The following is a 13685-nucleotide window of genomic DNA, read 5'->3' as shown; positions in this document are numbered from 1 at the left end:
AGTACTGTAAGAACTGGGCCCTGGCAGTCAATATGAAAAAAACTAATGTCATGGTTTTCCAAAAACGCCCCAGATGTCAGGAGAACAAATACAATTTTACCATAAATAATCATATCATCGAACATAGTATGAGTTACCTACCTCGGTTTAACCATAACAGCATCAGGAAGTTTCAACATGGCAGTGAATGCACTCAAAGAAAAAGCCAGAAGAGCTCTAAATGCAATTAAGAGAACATTTTATAATGTCCAAATTCCAATTAAAATCTGGCTCAAAATATTTGATAGTGTGATCCAGCCCATTGCGCTGTACGGTATAGTGAAGTATGGGGTCCACTCAGTCACCAGAGCTATACCCGCTGGGACAAACATCCAACAGAGTCTTTACATGCAGAATTCTGCAGATACATTTTACGTGTTCAGAGAAAAACACCAACAAATGCATGTAGAGCAGAATTAGGCAGATACCCACTGATCATTAACACTCAAAAGAGAGCACTAACATTCTTTAACCACCTTAGGTCCAGCCCCAAAGACACCCGTCCACTCCAAAGCCCTCCAAAGCCAAGAGCTAACCCCAGAGAAGAGTCCCCTATGTCAGCTGGTGCTGAGGCTAGCTGCCCCCTCTCAGAGCCACTCTGACCAGTCTCTCAACAACACTGCTCTCCAAACACCAATCACAGTCAAACGCATTATAACACAATGTAAAGACAACTATTTACAACATTGGGAAGAAGAAACTAAAAGCCAAAGTAGATTAGAATGTTACCTGGCTCTAAACAGAGAGTATGAGCTGGCAGAATATCTCTCTACTGTCAGAGACAGAAAGCAGAGACAGATCCTAACCAAGTACAGGCTCAGTGACCACAAACTGGCAATCGAAACAGGAAGACTCAAAAGATCCTGGCTACCAAAAGAGAGCAGAATATGTGGTCACTGTACGACAGGTGAGACTGAGACAGAGATGCACTTCCTCCTGAAGTGCCAAACATTCAACGAAGCAAGGAGCGTTTACTGGAACAAGTTGAACTCTGTAATCCCAGGTTTCAAGGAGGTTGATGACCTCTCAAGACTGAGAGTACTCAGGAGAAGGATAAAAGGCACATCTTGCTGCCCAATATGTATACACATGCCACAACCTGAGGGACAGTGAATGAGACACACACACACACACACGTTGAAATGTAATTGTATCACTGTATATATATATATCATCAATAATATGTAAACATTTGAAATGTATGTTAATGTTGTTAATTATTTTGTATTGTGATGCTTTGGCAACATTGTTTAATTTAACTTTCATGCCAATAAAGCCCCTTTGAATTGAATTGAGAGAGAGAGAGAGAGAGATATATGCCTCGTTTATTTCCCCTGTGTTATTATCAGAAGTTACTGTAAACCTTTGAATAATGTAGTTCATCTACTTTTAGTAGTTTGTTTAAATGTTTTAATTATGTTGTTTTTGTTTGTAGAAGTGCATCATTCCTTGATTTATTGTAAAATGAATCTGAACTTTTTGATCTGTTATGATGATAAACTGAAGCAATTTCAAAATGAACCCAATTAACTGAGTTTTAAATCGTCCTACTTAGTTTATAAGGAAATTATGAAGAGGAACAAATGTAATTATTTGAAAATGATATCTATGTAGGCGCTGACGCTGTTGGCGGTTCTAGTGTTAACAGAAATGTAAATTAAGTATGTGTAATTGCAAATGCCATATATGATTTTCTTACCTGGAATTCTGCCTTTTTTAACAGACTTTTTGATTGAGTCCTAGCTATGTCTGCAGTTCTAGGGTTAATATTAATCTAATATGATTGTCATCGGTCTAAATTAGATTTCAAATAATTAACTGTGTATGCTTGATACTTGTCGGTCAAGACTTGAGACTTGCTCATGACTTGCACATGTAGGACTTACTCCCACCTAGCAAGTGTCACCTGTCACACCACCTGTCACTTTTTATGCATACTAATGAGACAAAAGGGGTATGCATATCACTACGAAGGGTTGAGGCTTGAATCATCCAACAGCAGTAATGGTGAGGACTGAGATGCAGCCACGAGTGGACAGCAAAATGATTTCTACAATCTGTCTGCAAATCACAGTAAAGACACACTTTAGCCACTGCGGGAGTCTGCCAAAGTGGGAGGGAGATAAATCTAAAGAGCGCAAACGGAATCGACCCCCATTCCCAGGAGTAATGGAGCTGTCACAGGCTTAGACTGACCCCACAGTCACCCCAGGGGGGCAATGATATGGCACCCATCCATTCACACAAAGCCGGCAGCAAAGTGAGGAGGGGGGGCCAACACATCATGATGATAGCAGTCATCCTCACAGGAATGAGGAAAAATAGAGGTCATTGTGCCAGTGGAATCTCATGGGAGAAGCGTGCAATAATGTGTGTGTGTGTGTGTGTGTAGGTGTGTGTGTGTGTGTGTGTGTGTGTGTGTAGGTGTGTGTGTGTGTGTGTGTGTGTGTGTGTGTGTGTGTGTGTGTGTGTGTGTGTGTGTGTGTGTGTGTGTGTGTGTGTGTGTGTGAGAGTGTGAGTGTGTAGGTGTGTGTACAGTGAGAGACCCTGCGGAGAGCATGACAGTGACAGAGAAGGAGGACTGACACTCATGGTAGGAAGTAATTATTGATGCCTGGTTGGAGAAGATGAAACCTGCCTCCATGAAATATATTTGAAAATCGGTCATCCTACGCATGAAAACAAATTCAATTATGATGGAAACAGAAGAAGGGTCACATTTTAGTTTGACTTATAGTGACATATCATTATGTAGGTTCTATGTACTGCCTGTTTTTGGATCACACGCATTTCCAAGACGCAATGAAACGTACCCTACGGCATCAAGCGTAATGTACGGCGAGGCAATCTTGCATCCAATCTAGCGACTCAGCTCCAGTAGCCTGTGTGGTCTCTGGAGGGGGGAGACATGCCTCCTCGCTCTGCCTCTCGCCGCTCTACATCCATGGCGCATCTCCAGCTCTGAATCCACCTCGGCTCTGGACACACACCGGCGTCGGCGCTCGATCCACTCACTGACAAACACACACACACTTTGACAAATGCAGCGCAGAGGACTGGACCGGCCGGAGACATCTTCCTGTATCTGATCGAGTGCGTTCATGGTAAGCCGAGTTTCTTTTTTCTCATCTGCTGTTGCATTTTACGCGCATCGAGCCGCAACTGTTATCTAACCAACAAGAGGCTGTAATCTGAGAGTAGTGTTTATGTGAGGCGTAAAATCAGTAGCCTAAATATAGCAATTTCTTCTCCACACAGCGACTTAAAAGTAGGTCTGATGTAGTAAATGGTGAGTTTAAAGTGACCTGCACTCACTTTATCGGCTATAATACTCCATATCATTGATATGTTTAATTGTATCTATCTAACGTGTATTTGAATTTTAAGTACGTTTTTTAAGTTTATGTTTTTCAAGTGATATCAAGCTGCAAGGGATTCCAAAACTAACAATATTACTTATTTAACATGCAAGTTATGCTCATAACTGTTTAAGCCTTTAGGAGTCACTATAGATGACAGGATAAAATCAAAAGTTCCAGGTCTATTAATTCTAATCCATCAATTTCATCCTGGCTGTTAATTGATTCCATCATAATTCAACTTTACCTTATTTTCTAGGTTCTTCACTTACAGTTAAATAACCCCCTTTTTCTATCTGCTGTGAATGACAAGATTATTGTTGATCTTTCTCTGAATTCCTTCCTTTCCATTTGCATATGGCTAAAGTGCTTTTAGTGTGTGTGTGTGTGTGTGTGTGTGTGTGTGTGTGTGTGTGTGTGTGTGTGTGTGTGTGTGTGTGTGTGTGTGTGTGTGTGTGTGTGTTGGGGTGTGTGGGAATCATGTAGAACAAGATTCATCTTCTCCCCGATCACAGCGCTCCTCTGTAGCCCGGGGTCAGATGCAGCTCCTCTCCGCACAGCAGCAGCTCTGCTCTCCGCCTGTGGCACTCTCGCATATTCATATTTGTGTGTGTAAGGTGGTTTAGAGGGAGAACGAGAAGGGGAAAAGATGGATGAGTGACTGAGGACTTGAAGCTCCTCCTGGCGTTGCTACTGTTGCTCAACTCTCTGTGCTTCCCAGGATTGATCATCAGGCTTTGCCAATAAACCGCCTCACTCAGAGGATCTGTGAACACACTAAGGTGCCTTAATAGAAACATCTTTGGCACTGTCACATCCCTCAATCACTTGAATCCCAAATCCCTCAGTCCCACCCTCATCACTAACTTATAACCTCATTTGTTGCCTTTATTTTCCACAGAGGCAATTGCCTTCCCCGCACCATTCCCAAATGTCATTACCTCCAACACTTTTGCTGCTAGCTATGTTATCTCAGCAGTAGTGACGCCAAAATGTACAACTCAACCTGCCAGAGGAGGCGTGCACTGCACAGTGTAATCTTTGGTTGATCCCCGAGGCTTTTATCCTCTGAACACTTTTATTGTTTGAGGAAAACAAAAGCTGGGGCCATCTGAAGCCTGAGTTCCCTTTCCAGATGTTCTCAGGGTGTCTTTTATTCCTGGTGTGAGTGCCGATGGGGGAATTATATGCCAGGGAGAAAGGAGGACTTGCAAATCAAATTGCTTTAATCCATTGAAGCATCTGTCCTCAGTCTCCAGAGGGCAGCAGGGTGTGCGAGGAGGCACTGAGCCCTGATCATGGAAAGGAAAACAAAACCTGTCGCTGAGGAATCATCTGTTGTGCCTCGGTCAGCCAGCTGTGCAGATCACATAGGGTTTGGATGGCAGGACTGTCAAATTGACAGATTTTCACCATCTTTTCCTAAAGTATCAGAGATAGTAAGAAGCTTGGTCCAAGTTGTACATTATCAGCAGTCATTTGATCTTCTGTTTCTCTGTTTATCATATGTCTTCTCTGTCCTTCAAGTGAGCGCACAAATAGACTGAGCAGATTTAAATGTACTCTGAAACAAGAGACAAACAGCACAGTGTCCCTGTCACCCTGTCTTCAACTAACACAGTGTCTCCCCCTGATGGGTTCAGTCTGCGATTGGTGTTTTTAGCAGTACTCAAACAGAATGGCTCATGATGTAGATTTATTTCCCCCTCACCCACAGAGTAAATGTCTTTGGTTTTGCGTTGTTTGTGATTAATGGAACATCAAAAGCTGATCTGAGCTCAGTGTGATACATTCCTGAGGACATGAGTCTGCCAGGGACACATAAACATCATTAATGAACAAGAGGCAGACTGGAGAGTGACAGAGTGACAGAGAGAGGGTGAGAGGACGCAAACAGGAAGGCAATATTTAGTCAGTAATATGATATATATTTACCTGTGGTTTTCATGATGATTGCCTCAGTGAGTGATGGAGACACATTTGGCGCCCACGGATCTGGTGTGATTACCTACCATCAGTTTGGTGCAGAGGGACAAATCAATGGCAGTACACTTTCTTTTCAAATCCATTTGGAAAATCACATCTCCCTTTGCTCTTTCATACCCATTGGCAAACAACTCGTACGTGTACAAAGGAAACTTCTCCACTCATCTAAGTGAAGACAGCTATATTTATCTGGGTTTGTAGCTCTCTGCTGGGCTTAGAGGCTTAATTACAGAAGAGAAGAAAGCAAAAACTGAATTGCAATTATGCAACTGTGTTTGAATAGTGGAGTTATTTTAGATTTAGGGACACCATTTTCCAGTAGAGGTCTGACCTTTGGGTCATGTTTTTACTGAACAAATCTATGGAGCCTTTAGGAAATAAATTCTGTACCAGTTTATTCAAAGCGTTTAAGCTACTTATGGTAAAAATGCTCAAATCAGTATGCTCTGCTTGGAGAAAGAGAGCTAAACCATTCCTCAAATCTGCACATTTTAGGAAACACAAGCACATGTGCTATCAAGGATCAATTTGGTCAATTATCTTTTTTTCACCTCCCTAACTATTATGAAGCTACAACCAGCAACAGGTTACTTAGCTTGACAAAAAAGGTCAAAGATTACTTTTTTGTTTCACACGGGACACATTCTGCCTAGAAATGTATTTGGGATTTACAAAAAAACAAATGTAGTCCAGGAGCAATACATTTCCCTCAAAACTTAATTGACAATGCATTTTCATGGAATTTAAATGTAATTTTTAGGAGACCAAGCTAGTCAGGTTAGACAGTTTATTTAAACATTCAAATAGACAACCAACAAAACAAAAATTGTCATGGTTGTTTTTGTATCGTTGAAATAAATGTCATTTGAGTGAGTTTAACAGCAGAGCAAAGCTAACTGTTTTGACGTGTTTAAGGTCCTTACGCTAAATGTAGCTAAGCTGAGCTAACTGGCAGCTAGCTGTCATTTTATATTTATGGTACAGACATGCGAGGATTATCAATATTTTCATTAAACTCTCAGTAAGAAAGAATATTAAAAAAAAATATTGACCTATTCCTATATTTGCTCTAATGATTGTTTTTGCTTAACTAAAGAAAAAACCCTGTTACACATGCTGTTTATTTTCTACCATAAGTAGCTTAAACGCTTTGAATAAATAAGTACAGGATTTATTTCCTAAAGGCTCAATAGATTTGTTCAGCAAAAACATGACCAAAAGATCAGACCTCTACTGGAAAATTGTGTCCCTAAATCTAAAATAACTCCACTATTCAAAATACTCTGCACACATAATTGTCACGATCTGTCTGTGTTGTGTTTTGTCTTTTTCTGTCTTTGGTTTCATGTTTTATTTTGAAAAGTCTTCACCTCCTGTCTTGCCTGTTGCTGTCTGTCTGTTTTCCCTCCTACCTAATTACCCGATTGTGTTCACCTGGTGCCCCTGTGTTTTCTCCTCCCTCCTCACCTGTGTCTTGTTTGTGTGATTAGTCTTGTGTGTATTTAAGTTCTGGTTTTTCTGTCTGTCATTGTTGGTTCATTGTTTGTCTTTGACTGTGTTCTCGTGTTAGTGTTCTGTTTGTGCCTCTAGACCTTGAAATAAAGGTATTTTTTCAGTTTATTCTACATTTGGGTCCTGCCTGCTTCACTCAACCGTAACAGAATGGACGCTCCGTCCAGTGTTCTGCAGAAGGGGGCCGCTCTGGTAGAGGCGCACCGGTTGGCTATGGAGAAACCAGGCTTGGTGAAATTTTTACCTGGCTGGATTTTGAACTTCCTCTGGGTGTGTGATTTCCAGCCTGCTGACTACAAACGTATCGATGTGTTCCGTCCGGAGTTAACCCCTGCTTCTTCCCCATGTCCTGCTCCTGTCCAGGAGCCGTTCTCTGGAACTCGTCTGGCTTTTGGAGGTCCACGAAGCCTCCAAACGGCTCCTAAAAGAAGGAGTCGCAAGGCCAGGCTAGCAGCCCGAGCCCCAAGAGCCATGGTTCCGGCCCAAGTTCTGGCCCCAGCAGCCATGGTCCCAGACCCAGTTCTGGCCCCAGCAGCCATGGTTCCAGCCCCAGTCCCGGCCCCAGCAACCATGGTTCGGGCCCCAGTATCAGGCCCAGCAGCCATGGTTCCGGCCCCAGCAGCCATGGTTCCGGCTTCAGTGCCGGCCCCAGTAGCCATGGTCCCTACTCCAGTTTCGGCTCCAGTACAGGCTTACCGGCCGACGCCAGCTCCCCGAGTCCTGTCGGTGTACCGGCCGACTCCAGCACCTCTTCTCCTGTTGGCCCTCCAGCCGACGCCAGCTCCCCGAGTCCTGTCAGCGTACCGGCCAACGCTAGCTCCCCGAGGCCTGTCGGCGTACCGGCCGACTCCATCACCTCGTCTCCTGTTGGCTCTCCAGCCGACACCAGCTCCCCGTGTCCTGTCGGCGTACCGACCGACACAAGTCCCCTCTCAAGTCTCCTCTCGAGTTCCCTCTCAGGTCCCCTCTCGAGTGTCCTCTCAAGTCTCCTCTCAAGTCACCTCTCGAGTTCCCTCTCAAGTCACCTCTCGAGTTCCCTCTCAAGTCACCTCTCGAGTCACCTCTCGAGTTACCTCTCGAGTCACCTCTCGAGTTCCCTCTCGAGCCCTCTCTCTCGAGTCTCCTCTCGAGCCCTCTCTCTCTCTCTCTCTCTCTCTCTCGTCTCGAGTCCCCTCTCGAGTCTCCTCTCGAGTCCCCTCTCGAGTCCCCTCTCCAGTCACCTCTCGAGTTCCCTCTTGAGCCCTCTCTCGAGTCCCCTGTCGAGTTCCCTCTCCAGTCCCCTGTCGAGTTCCCTCTCCAGTCCCTACTCAAGTCCCAACTCAAGTCCCTACTGAAGTGCCGTTGGAGGTTCCGCTGGGGGTCCTGCCAACTCCATGTCTTGTCCCGTTGGGGGTCCCACCGACTACTCTCCTGCCGGGGGTCCTGCCAACCCTATGTCCTGTCCCGTTGGGGGTCCCGCCGACTATTCTTCTGCCGGGGGTCCTGCCAACCCTATGTCCTGTGCCGTTGGAGGTCCTGCCGACTACTCTCCTGCCAACTCTATGTCCTGTCCCGTTGGGGGTCCCTTCGACTACTCTTCTGCCGGGGGTCCTGCCAACCCTATGTCCTGTACCGCTGGAGGTCCCGCCGACTACTCTCCTGCCGGGGGTCCTGCCAACCCTGTGTCCTGTCCCGTTGGGGGTTGCCAACTCCTGGTCCTCTTCCGTGGGGGATCCTTCCGAAGCCTGTCCCACCGGCTCCGGTTCCTGTCTGGCCGACACCGGGTCCTGCCCGGCCTCCGGAGCTGTCCCGTCAGCGCCTTCCTGCCCGGCCTCTGGAGCTGTCTGGTCTTCACCCTCGAGCCCGGCCCCCTGAGAGCCGCGGTCTTCGCCCTCGAGCCCGGGCCCCTGAGAGCCGCGGTCTTCGCCCTCATGCTCGGCCCCCTGAGAGCTGCGGTCTTCGCCCTCGAGCCCGGCCCCCTGACTTTCCCGGCCGCGGTCCTTGCCCTCGGGCCCGGCCCCCTCACTCTTCCTGCCGCTGCCTTCGCCCTCATGCTCGGCCCCCTGAGTTCGCCCGCTGTGGCCTTCGCCCCTCCATGGTCTCTGCCTTGCCCCCGGGCCGTCCGCCCGAGACCCCCACCATGGACTCTGCCTTGCCCCCGGGCCGTCCGCCCGAGACCCCCACCTTGGACTCTGCCTTGCCCCGGGCCGTCCGCCCGAGTCCCCCACCTTGGACTCTGCCTTGCCCCGGGCCGTCCTCCCGAGTCCCCCACCTTGGACTCTGCCTTGCCCCGGGCCGTCCGCCCGAGTCCCGATTGTGTTCACCTGGTGCCCCTGTGTTTTCTCCTCCCTCCTCACCTGTGTCTTGTTTGTGTGATTAGTCTTGTGTGTATTTAAGTTCTGGTTTTTCTGTCTGTCATTGTTGGTTCATTGTTTGTTTTGGACTGTGTTCTCGTGTTAGTGTTCTGTTTGTGCCTCTAGACCTTGAAATAAAGGTATTTTTTCAGTTTATTCTGCATTTGGGTCCTGCCTGCTTCACTCAACCGTAACAATAATTGCATGCATAATTGCATTTCAGTTTTTTTGCCAGGTAAGGACAAACTTAACTGGCAAGGGAACTCTGGATGAATGTGACTTACTTTACCTTCTACTGTTTAAGTGCCCTTTAGACATAATCATAATAGCTGTTCATTGGCTATCAGTAGAGGACTGCAGGCTAGAAGGAGTGGGAGCTTCATGCATGTATGAAGCTGAGAAAATGCATCAAGGTGAAATCTCATTGTGTGTGTCTCTGTGCCTCCCTGCGCGGCATTAGCGTGAAGGATGTAGAGCCAGAGGGAGGGGCAGGATGGAGTGCTCCTGGAAGACGGTGCTGCTGCTGGTGTGTGCGTCTCTGGGGGTCCAGTACACGGCCATCCGCACCCTGAGGGACTCGCTGTCCGGGCCCTGTCAGGGACCCTACCGCTGCCAGAGCAGGCACTTCAGAGGTACACCTCCACAAACATACCTCACTACAGGAGAGCATGATGTGTATGGTGCATGCTAAAATATTATTTTGTAAAAGTTACATAAATATTATTTTTGAGCATCTGGAAAAACGCTATAATAAATGTAAGGAATTATTAATTATTATTATTATTATTAAAATATACTTAACGTACCAAAAGTAAAAGTACTCATGCTGCAGATTGGCAGATTTCAGAATAATATATATTATATGTTTCTTTTGAATATAATTATAGATGCATTAAAGTGTTATCAAAGCTAGTTTTAATTACTTTGTATACTGCAGGGTAGCTTGTTAATATTCTCCAGGTAAAGTCTTATTTAAGTGTCGATTATATTTCACATCATTAAACCAAATCTGACAAGTAACTAAAGATACAAAGTAAATGTAGTGTAGTAAAAGTACACAATTTACCTCTGAATTGTAGTGATGTAGAAGTACAAAGTATCATACAATTGAAATGTAAAGAACAAGTATCTCAAAATTGTACTTGAGTACATCTACTTCCCACCCTGCCTGTGAGGCACCTGCAGAGGTCATGCACAAACACACATTTGATTACTAACATCATTTTAGAAGAAAACCTGATGCATAGAGGATCCGTGCCAGCATTACAGCTGCGACTAAAGCTAAAGAAAAAGTGGTTCATTTAATGAGGGAATTCCCAACAAGTAGGGAGGATAAAGAAATGAAATATGTGTGAATCGTTTTACAATTATCCTCCAATTTATCCCCATTAATCCTGTCTCATAGCGCCGCTGTAGTTTGCCAGCGCCAAGCTCCTGTGTACGAAAGAAACATCCCCTTTGCAATCAACTCCTCATCAGCAGTAATTACACATTAGCTATTTGCGCTAGGCTATATTTAGAGATCCGCCATTTCATAAACCCCCTCAGTAACCACCGGCAGACAAGCAACTTACTCAGGCATGTTTACCCTCTAAATTATTTAAGCTTTATTGGCTTGATTCAGTAGTTCACTTTCTCCTGGACTAGAGTTATGACGGAAACCAATTATTTTTCACTTTTATGAGCTGAAGTAACTCTTCCAAAATAAGTAAGATAAAGTCTATTAGTTACGCTTTTTATGAATGCCACTTCTATAGCATGCTATGCATCATGAATACGCTCATAAACACTATCAGTCAACCAATAACTAGTCAAGAATATTCATAAAACAGTTATATTATAGTCATAGACATGACACAAGTACAGTGATAAAGTACCAGAGTACCATAAATGCATGATAATCCACTAAAAATGCCCTAATCATACACTATAGAAGTGTATTTCATAGAAAATGTTACCCCTCTCTTTCACCAGAACTTGAATCTATGAATCTAAGAGAAAAATAGGTGGTTTAGTGTGCGATTTAGAGTTGTTAATTACCTCTTTGTAAGAAAAAACATGATGCAATTGATGTCAGTGTAGCAAACATTGAGTTAAACATATAGCACATTTATTTGTTGTTTCTTTCTTCCAGACTCCAGGTGGAGAGCCTTGTGCGATGACAGCTGGATGCCTGTTGATTCGCCTCGGAAGCACATCCTGCTGTTCGCCACCACCCGCAGCGGCTCCTCCTTCACCGGGCAGCTCCTCAATCAGCACCCAGGGATCTTCTACGTGTTTGAACCTCTCTACCACGTCCAGCAGGCCTTCACCAACTCCAGCAGCAGGCTGCGTCGCACCCTGGACCGCCGATCACTCCTGGGAGCATACAGGGATCTCCTCCTCAACCTGTACACCTGCGATCTTCACTTCATGGAGAATTACATCCGCCCGGAGCCCCAGGACCACGTCACCAGCTCCTTCTTTCGCAGAAGCTCCAGCCATGCCCTCTGCTCCCCTCCCGTGTGCATGGAAGCAGGGGACGTAGCAGTTTCGGAATCCCCGGATGAAGCCTGGTGTCCAAAGAAGTGTGGGGCCCTAAACATCACCCTTGCCTCTATGTCATGTCTTTCAAAGGAACATGTAGCCATAAAGACTGTGCGGGTCCCGGAGGTGGGGGACCTGCGCACCCTGACAGAAGATCCTCGTTTAGACCTGAAGATCATCCACCTGGTAAGAGACCCCAGAGCTATCCTCGCGTCGCGCATGATGGCGTTCTCTGATCAATTCCGCGCTTGGAAAATATGGAACGCAACGGGACGGCAGCCTCGGTACGTGGACCTGACGCAGATCACCAGCACCTGCAAAGACATGGCGGCCTCCGCGGCAACAGGCCTGCAAACACCGGCATGGCTGCGGGGACGCTACCTGCTGGTGCGCTATGAGGACCTGGCCTTCAATCCGAAGGACAAAGCCACTGAGATCTACAGATTTGTGGGGCTGGAGATGGAGGACAGGGTGCGGTTGTGGATTGCAAAGAACACAAACAGTAACGTGTCATCTCCGTCGGAGTGGAACTACAGGTACTCAACTACCAGAGACTCCAGAGCGACAGCGGAGAGCTGGAGGCTTCGTCTGGGCTTTGACATCGTCAGGACTTTGCAGAATCTGTGCAACGACACTCTGGCGCTGCTGGGATACAAACAGGTTCACTCTGCAGCCGATCTCAGAAACCTGTCTCACAGTTTAGTGGAACACAGGGCTTTTCAACCAGTCAAGTAGTAGATTGATTGGTTGGTTGGTTGGTTGGTTTGTTTGTTTATTTATTTCAGCTGACTTTCCTCTTTATCTATGCTGAAGACATGAATGTAATCTATTTTACACTGAACAAAAATATAAATGCAACACTTTTGTTTTTGCTCCCATTTTTCATGAGATGAACTCAAAGATCTAAAACATTTTCTATATACACAAAATAACCATTTCTCTCAAATATTGTTCACAAATCTGAAAAAATCTGTGATAGTGAGCACTTCTCCTTTGCCGAGATAATCCATCCCACCTCACAGGTGTGGCATATCAAGATGCTGATTAGACAGCATGATTATTGCACAGGTGTGCCTTAGGCTGGCCACAATAAAAGGCCACTCTGAAACGTGCAGTTTTGCTTTATTGGGGGGGTCTGGGGGGGTCCGAAAACCATTCAGTATCTGGTGTGACCGCCATTTGCCTCACGCAGTGCAACACATCTCCTTCGCATAGAGTTGATCAGGTTGTTGATTGTGGCCTGTGGAATGTTGGTCCACTCCTCTTCAATGGCTGTGCCAAGTTGCTGGATATTGGCAGGAACTGGAACACGCTGTCGTATACGCCGATCCAGAGCATCCCAAACATGCTCAATGGGTGACATGTCCGGAGAGTATGCTGGCCATGCAAGAACTGGGATGTTTTCAGCCTCCAGGAATTGTGTACAGATCCTTGCAACATGGGGCCGTGCATTATCATGCTGCAACATGAGGTGATGGTCGTGGATGAATGGCACAACAATGGGCCTCAGGATCTCCTCACGGTATCTCTGTGCATTCACAATGCCATCAATAAAATGCACCTGTGTTCGTCGTCCATAACATACGCCTGCCCATGCCATAACCCCACCACCACCATGGGCCACTCGATTCACAACATTGACATCAGAAAACCGCTCACCCACACGACGCCACACACGCTGTCTGCCATCTGCCCTGAACAGTGAAAACCGGGATTCATCCGTGAAGAGAACACCTCTCCAACGTGCCAGACGCCATCGAATGGGAGCATTTGCCCACTCAAGTCGGTTACGACGACGGAGTCGGGTCGAGACCCTGATGAGGACGACGAGCATGCAGATGAGCTTCCCTGAGACGGTTTTTGACAGTTTGTGCAGAAATTCTTTGGTTATGCAAACCGATTGTTGCAGCAGCTGTCCGAGTGGCTGGTC

The 13685-nt window shown here is 46.2% G+C and overlaps 1 protein-coding gene across 2 annotated transcripts; it reads left to right on the top strand.

Annotated features, from left to right (window-relative positions):
• Nucleotides 1-2628: 2628 nt before the first annotated feature.
• Nucleotides 2629-12665, top strand: si:ch73-62b13.1 (uncharacterized protein LOC100002270 homolog). 2 transcript variants are annotated; one of them, XM_034223310.1, is made up of 3 exons: nt 2629-3143; nt 9690-9861; nt 11364-12664. In XM_034223310.1, the coding sequence occupies exons 1-3, from the start codon at nt 3141-3143 to the stop codon at nt 12488-12490; spliced, it is 1302 nt and encodes a 433-aa protein (XP_034079201.1). In that variant the 5' UTR covers nt 2629-3140; the 3' UTR covers nt 12491-12664. The 2 variants fall into 2 exon arrangements, with proteins under 2 accessions (XP_034079201.1, XP_034079202.1); XM_034223311.1 differs by lacking the exon at nt 2629-3143 and having other exon boundaries at nt 9274-9861; nt 11364-12665.
• Nucleotides 12666-13685: the final 1020 nt, after the last annotated feature.

The sequence above is a fragment of the Gymnodraco acuticeps genome, unplaced genomic scaffold (genome assembly GCF_902827175.1).
Source record: "Gymnodraco acuticeps unplaced genomic scaffold, fGymAcu1.1, whole genome shotgun sequence".
Classification (NCBI taxonomy): domain Eukaryota; kingdom Metazoa; phylum Chordata; class Actinopteri; order Perciformes; family Bathydraconidae; genus Gymnodraco; species Gymnodraco acuticeps.
This window is presented reverse-complemented; position numbering and strand designations above follow the sequence as displayed.

What these genes read in the sequence shown, in the direction of transcription:
- si:ch73-62b13.1 (XM_034223310.1), top strand. An exon ending in CCAGAGCAGGCACTTCAGAG is followed by an intron (nt 9,862 to 11,363) that starts GTACACCTCCAC and finishes TCTTTCTTCCAG; the next exon opens with ACTCCAGGTGGAGAGCCTTG.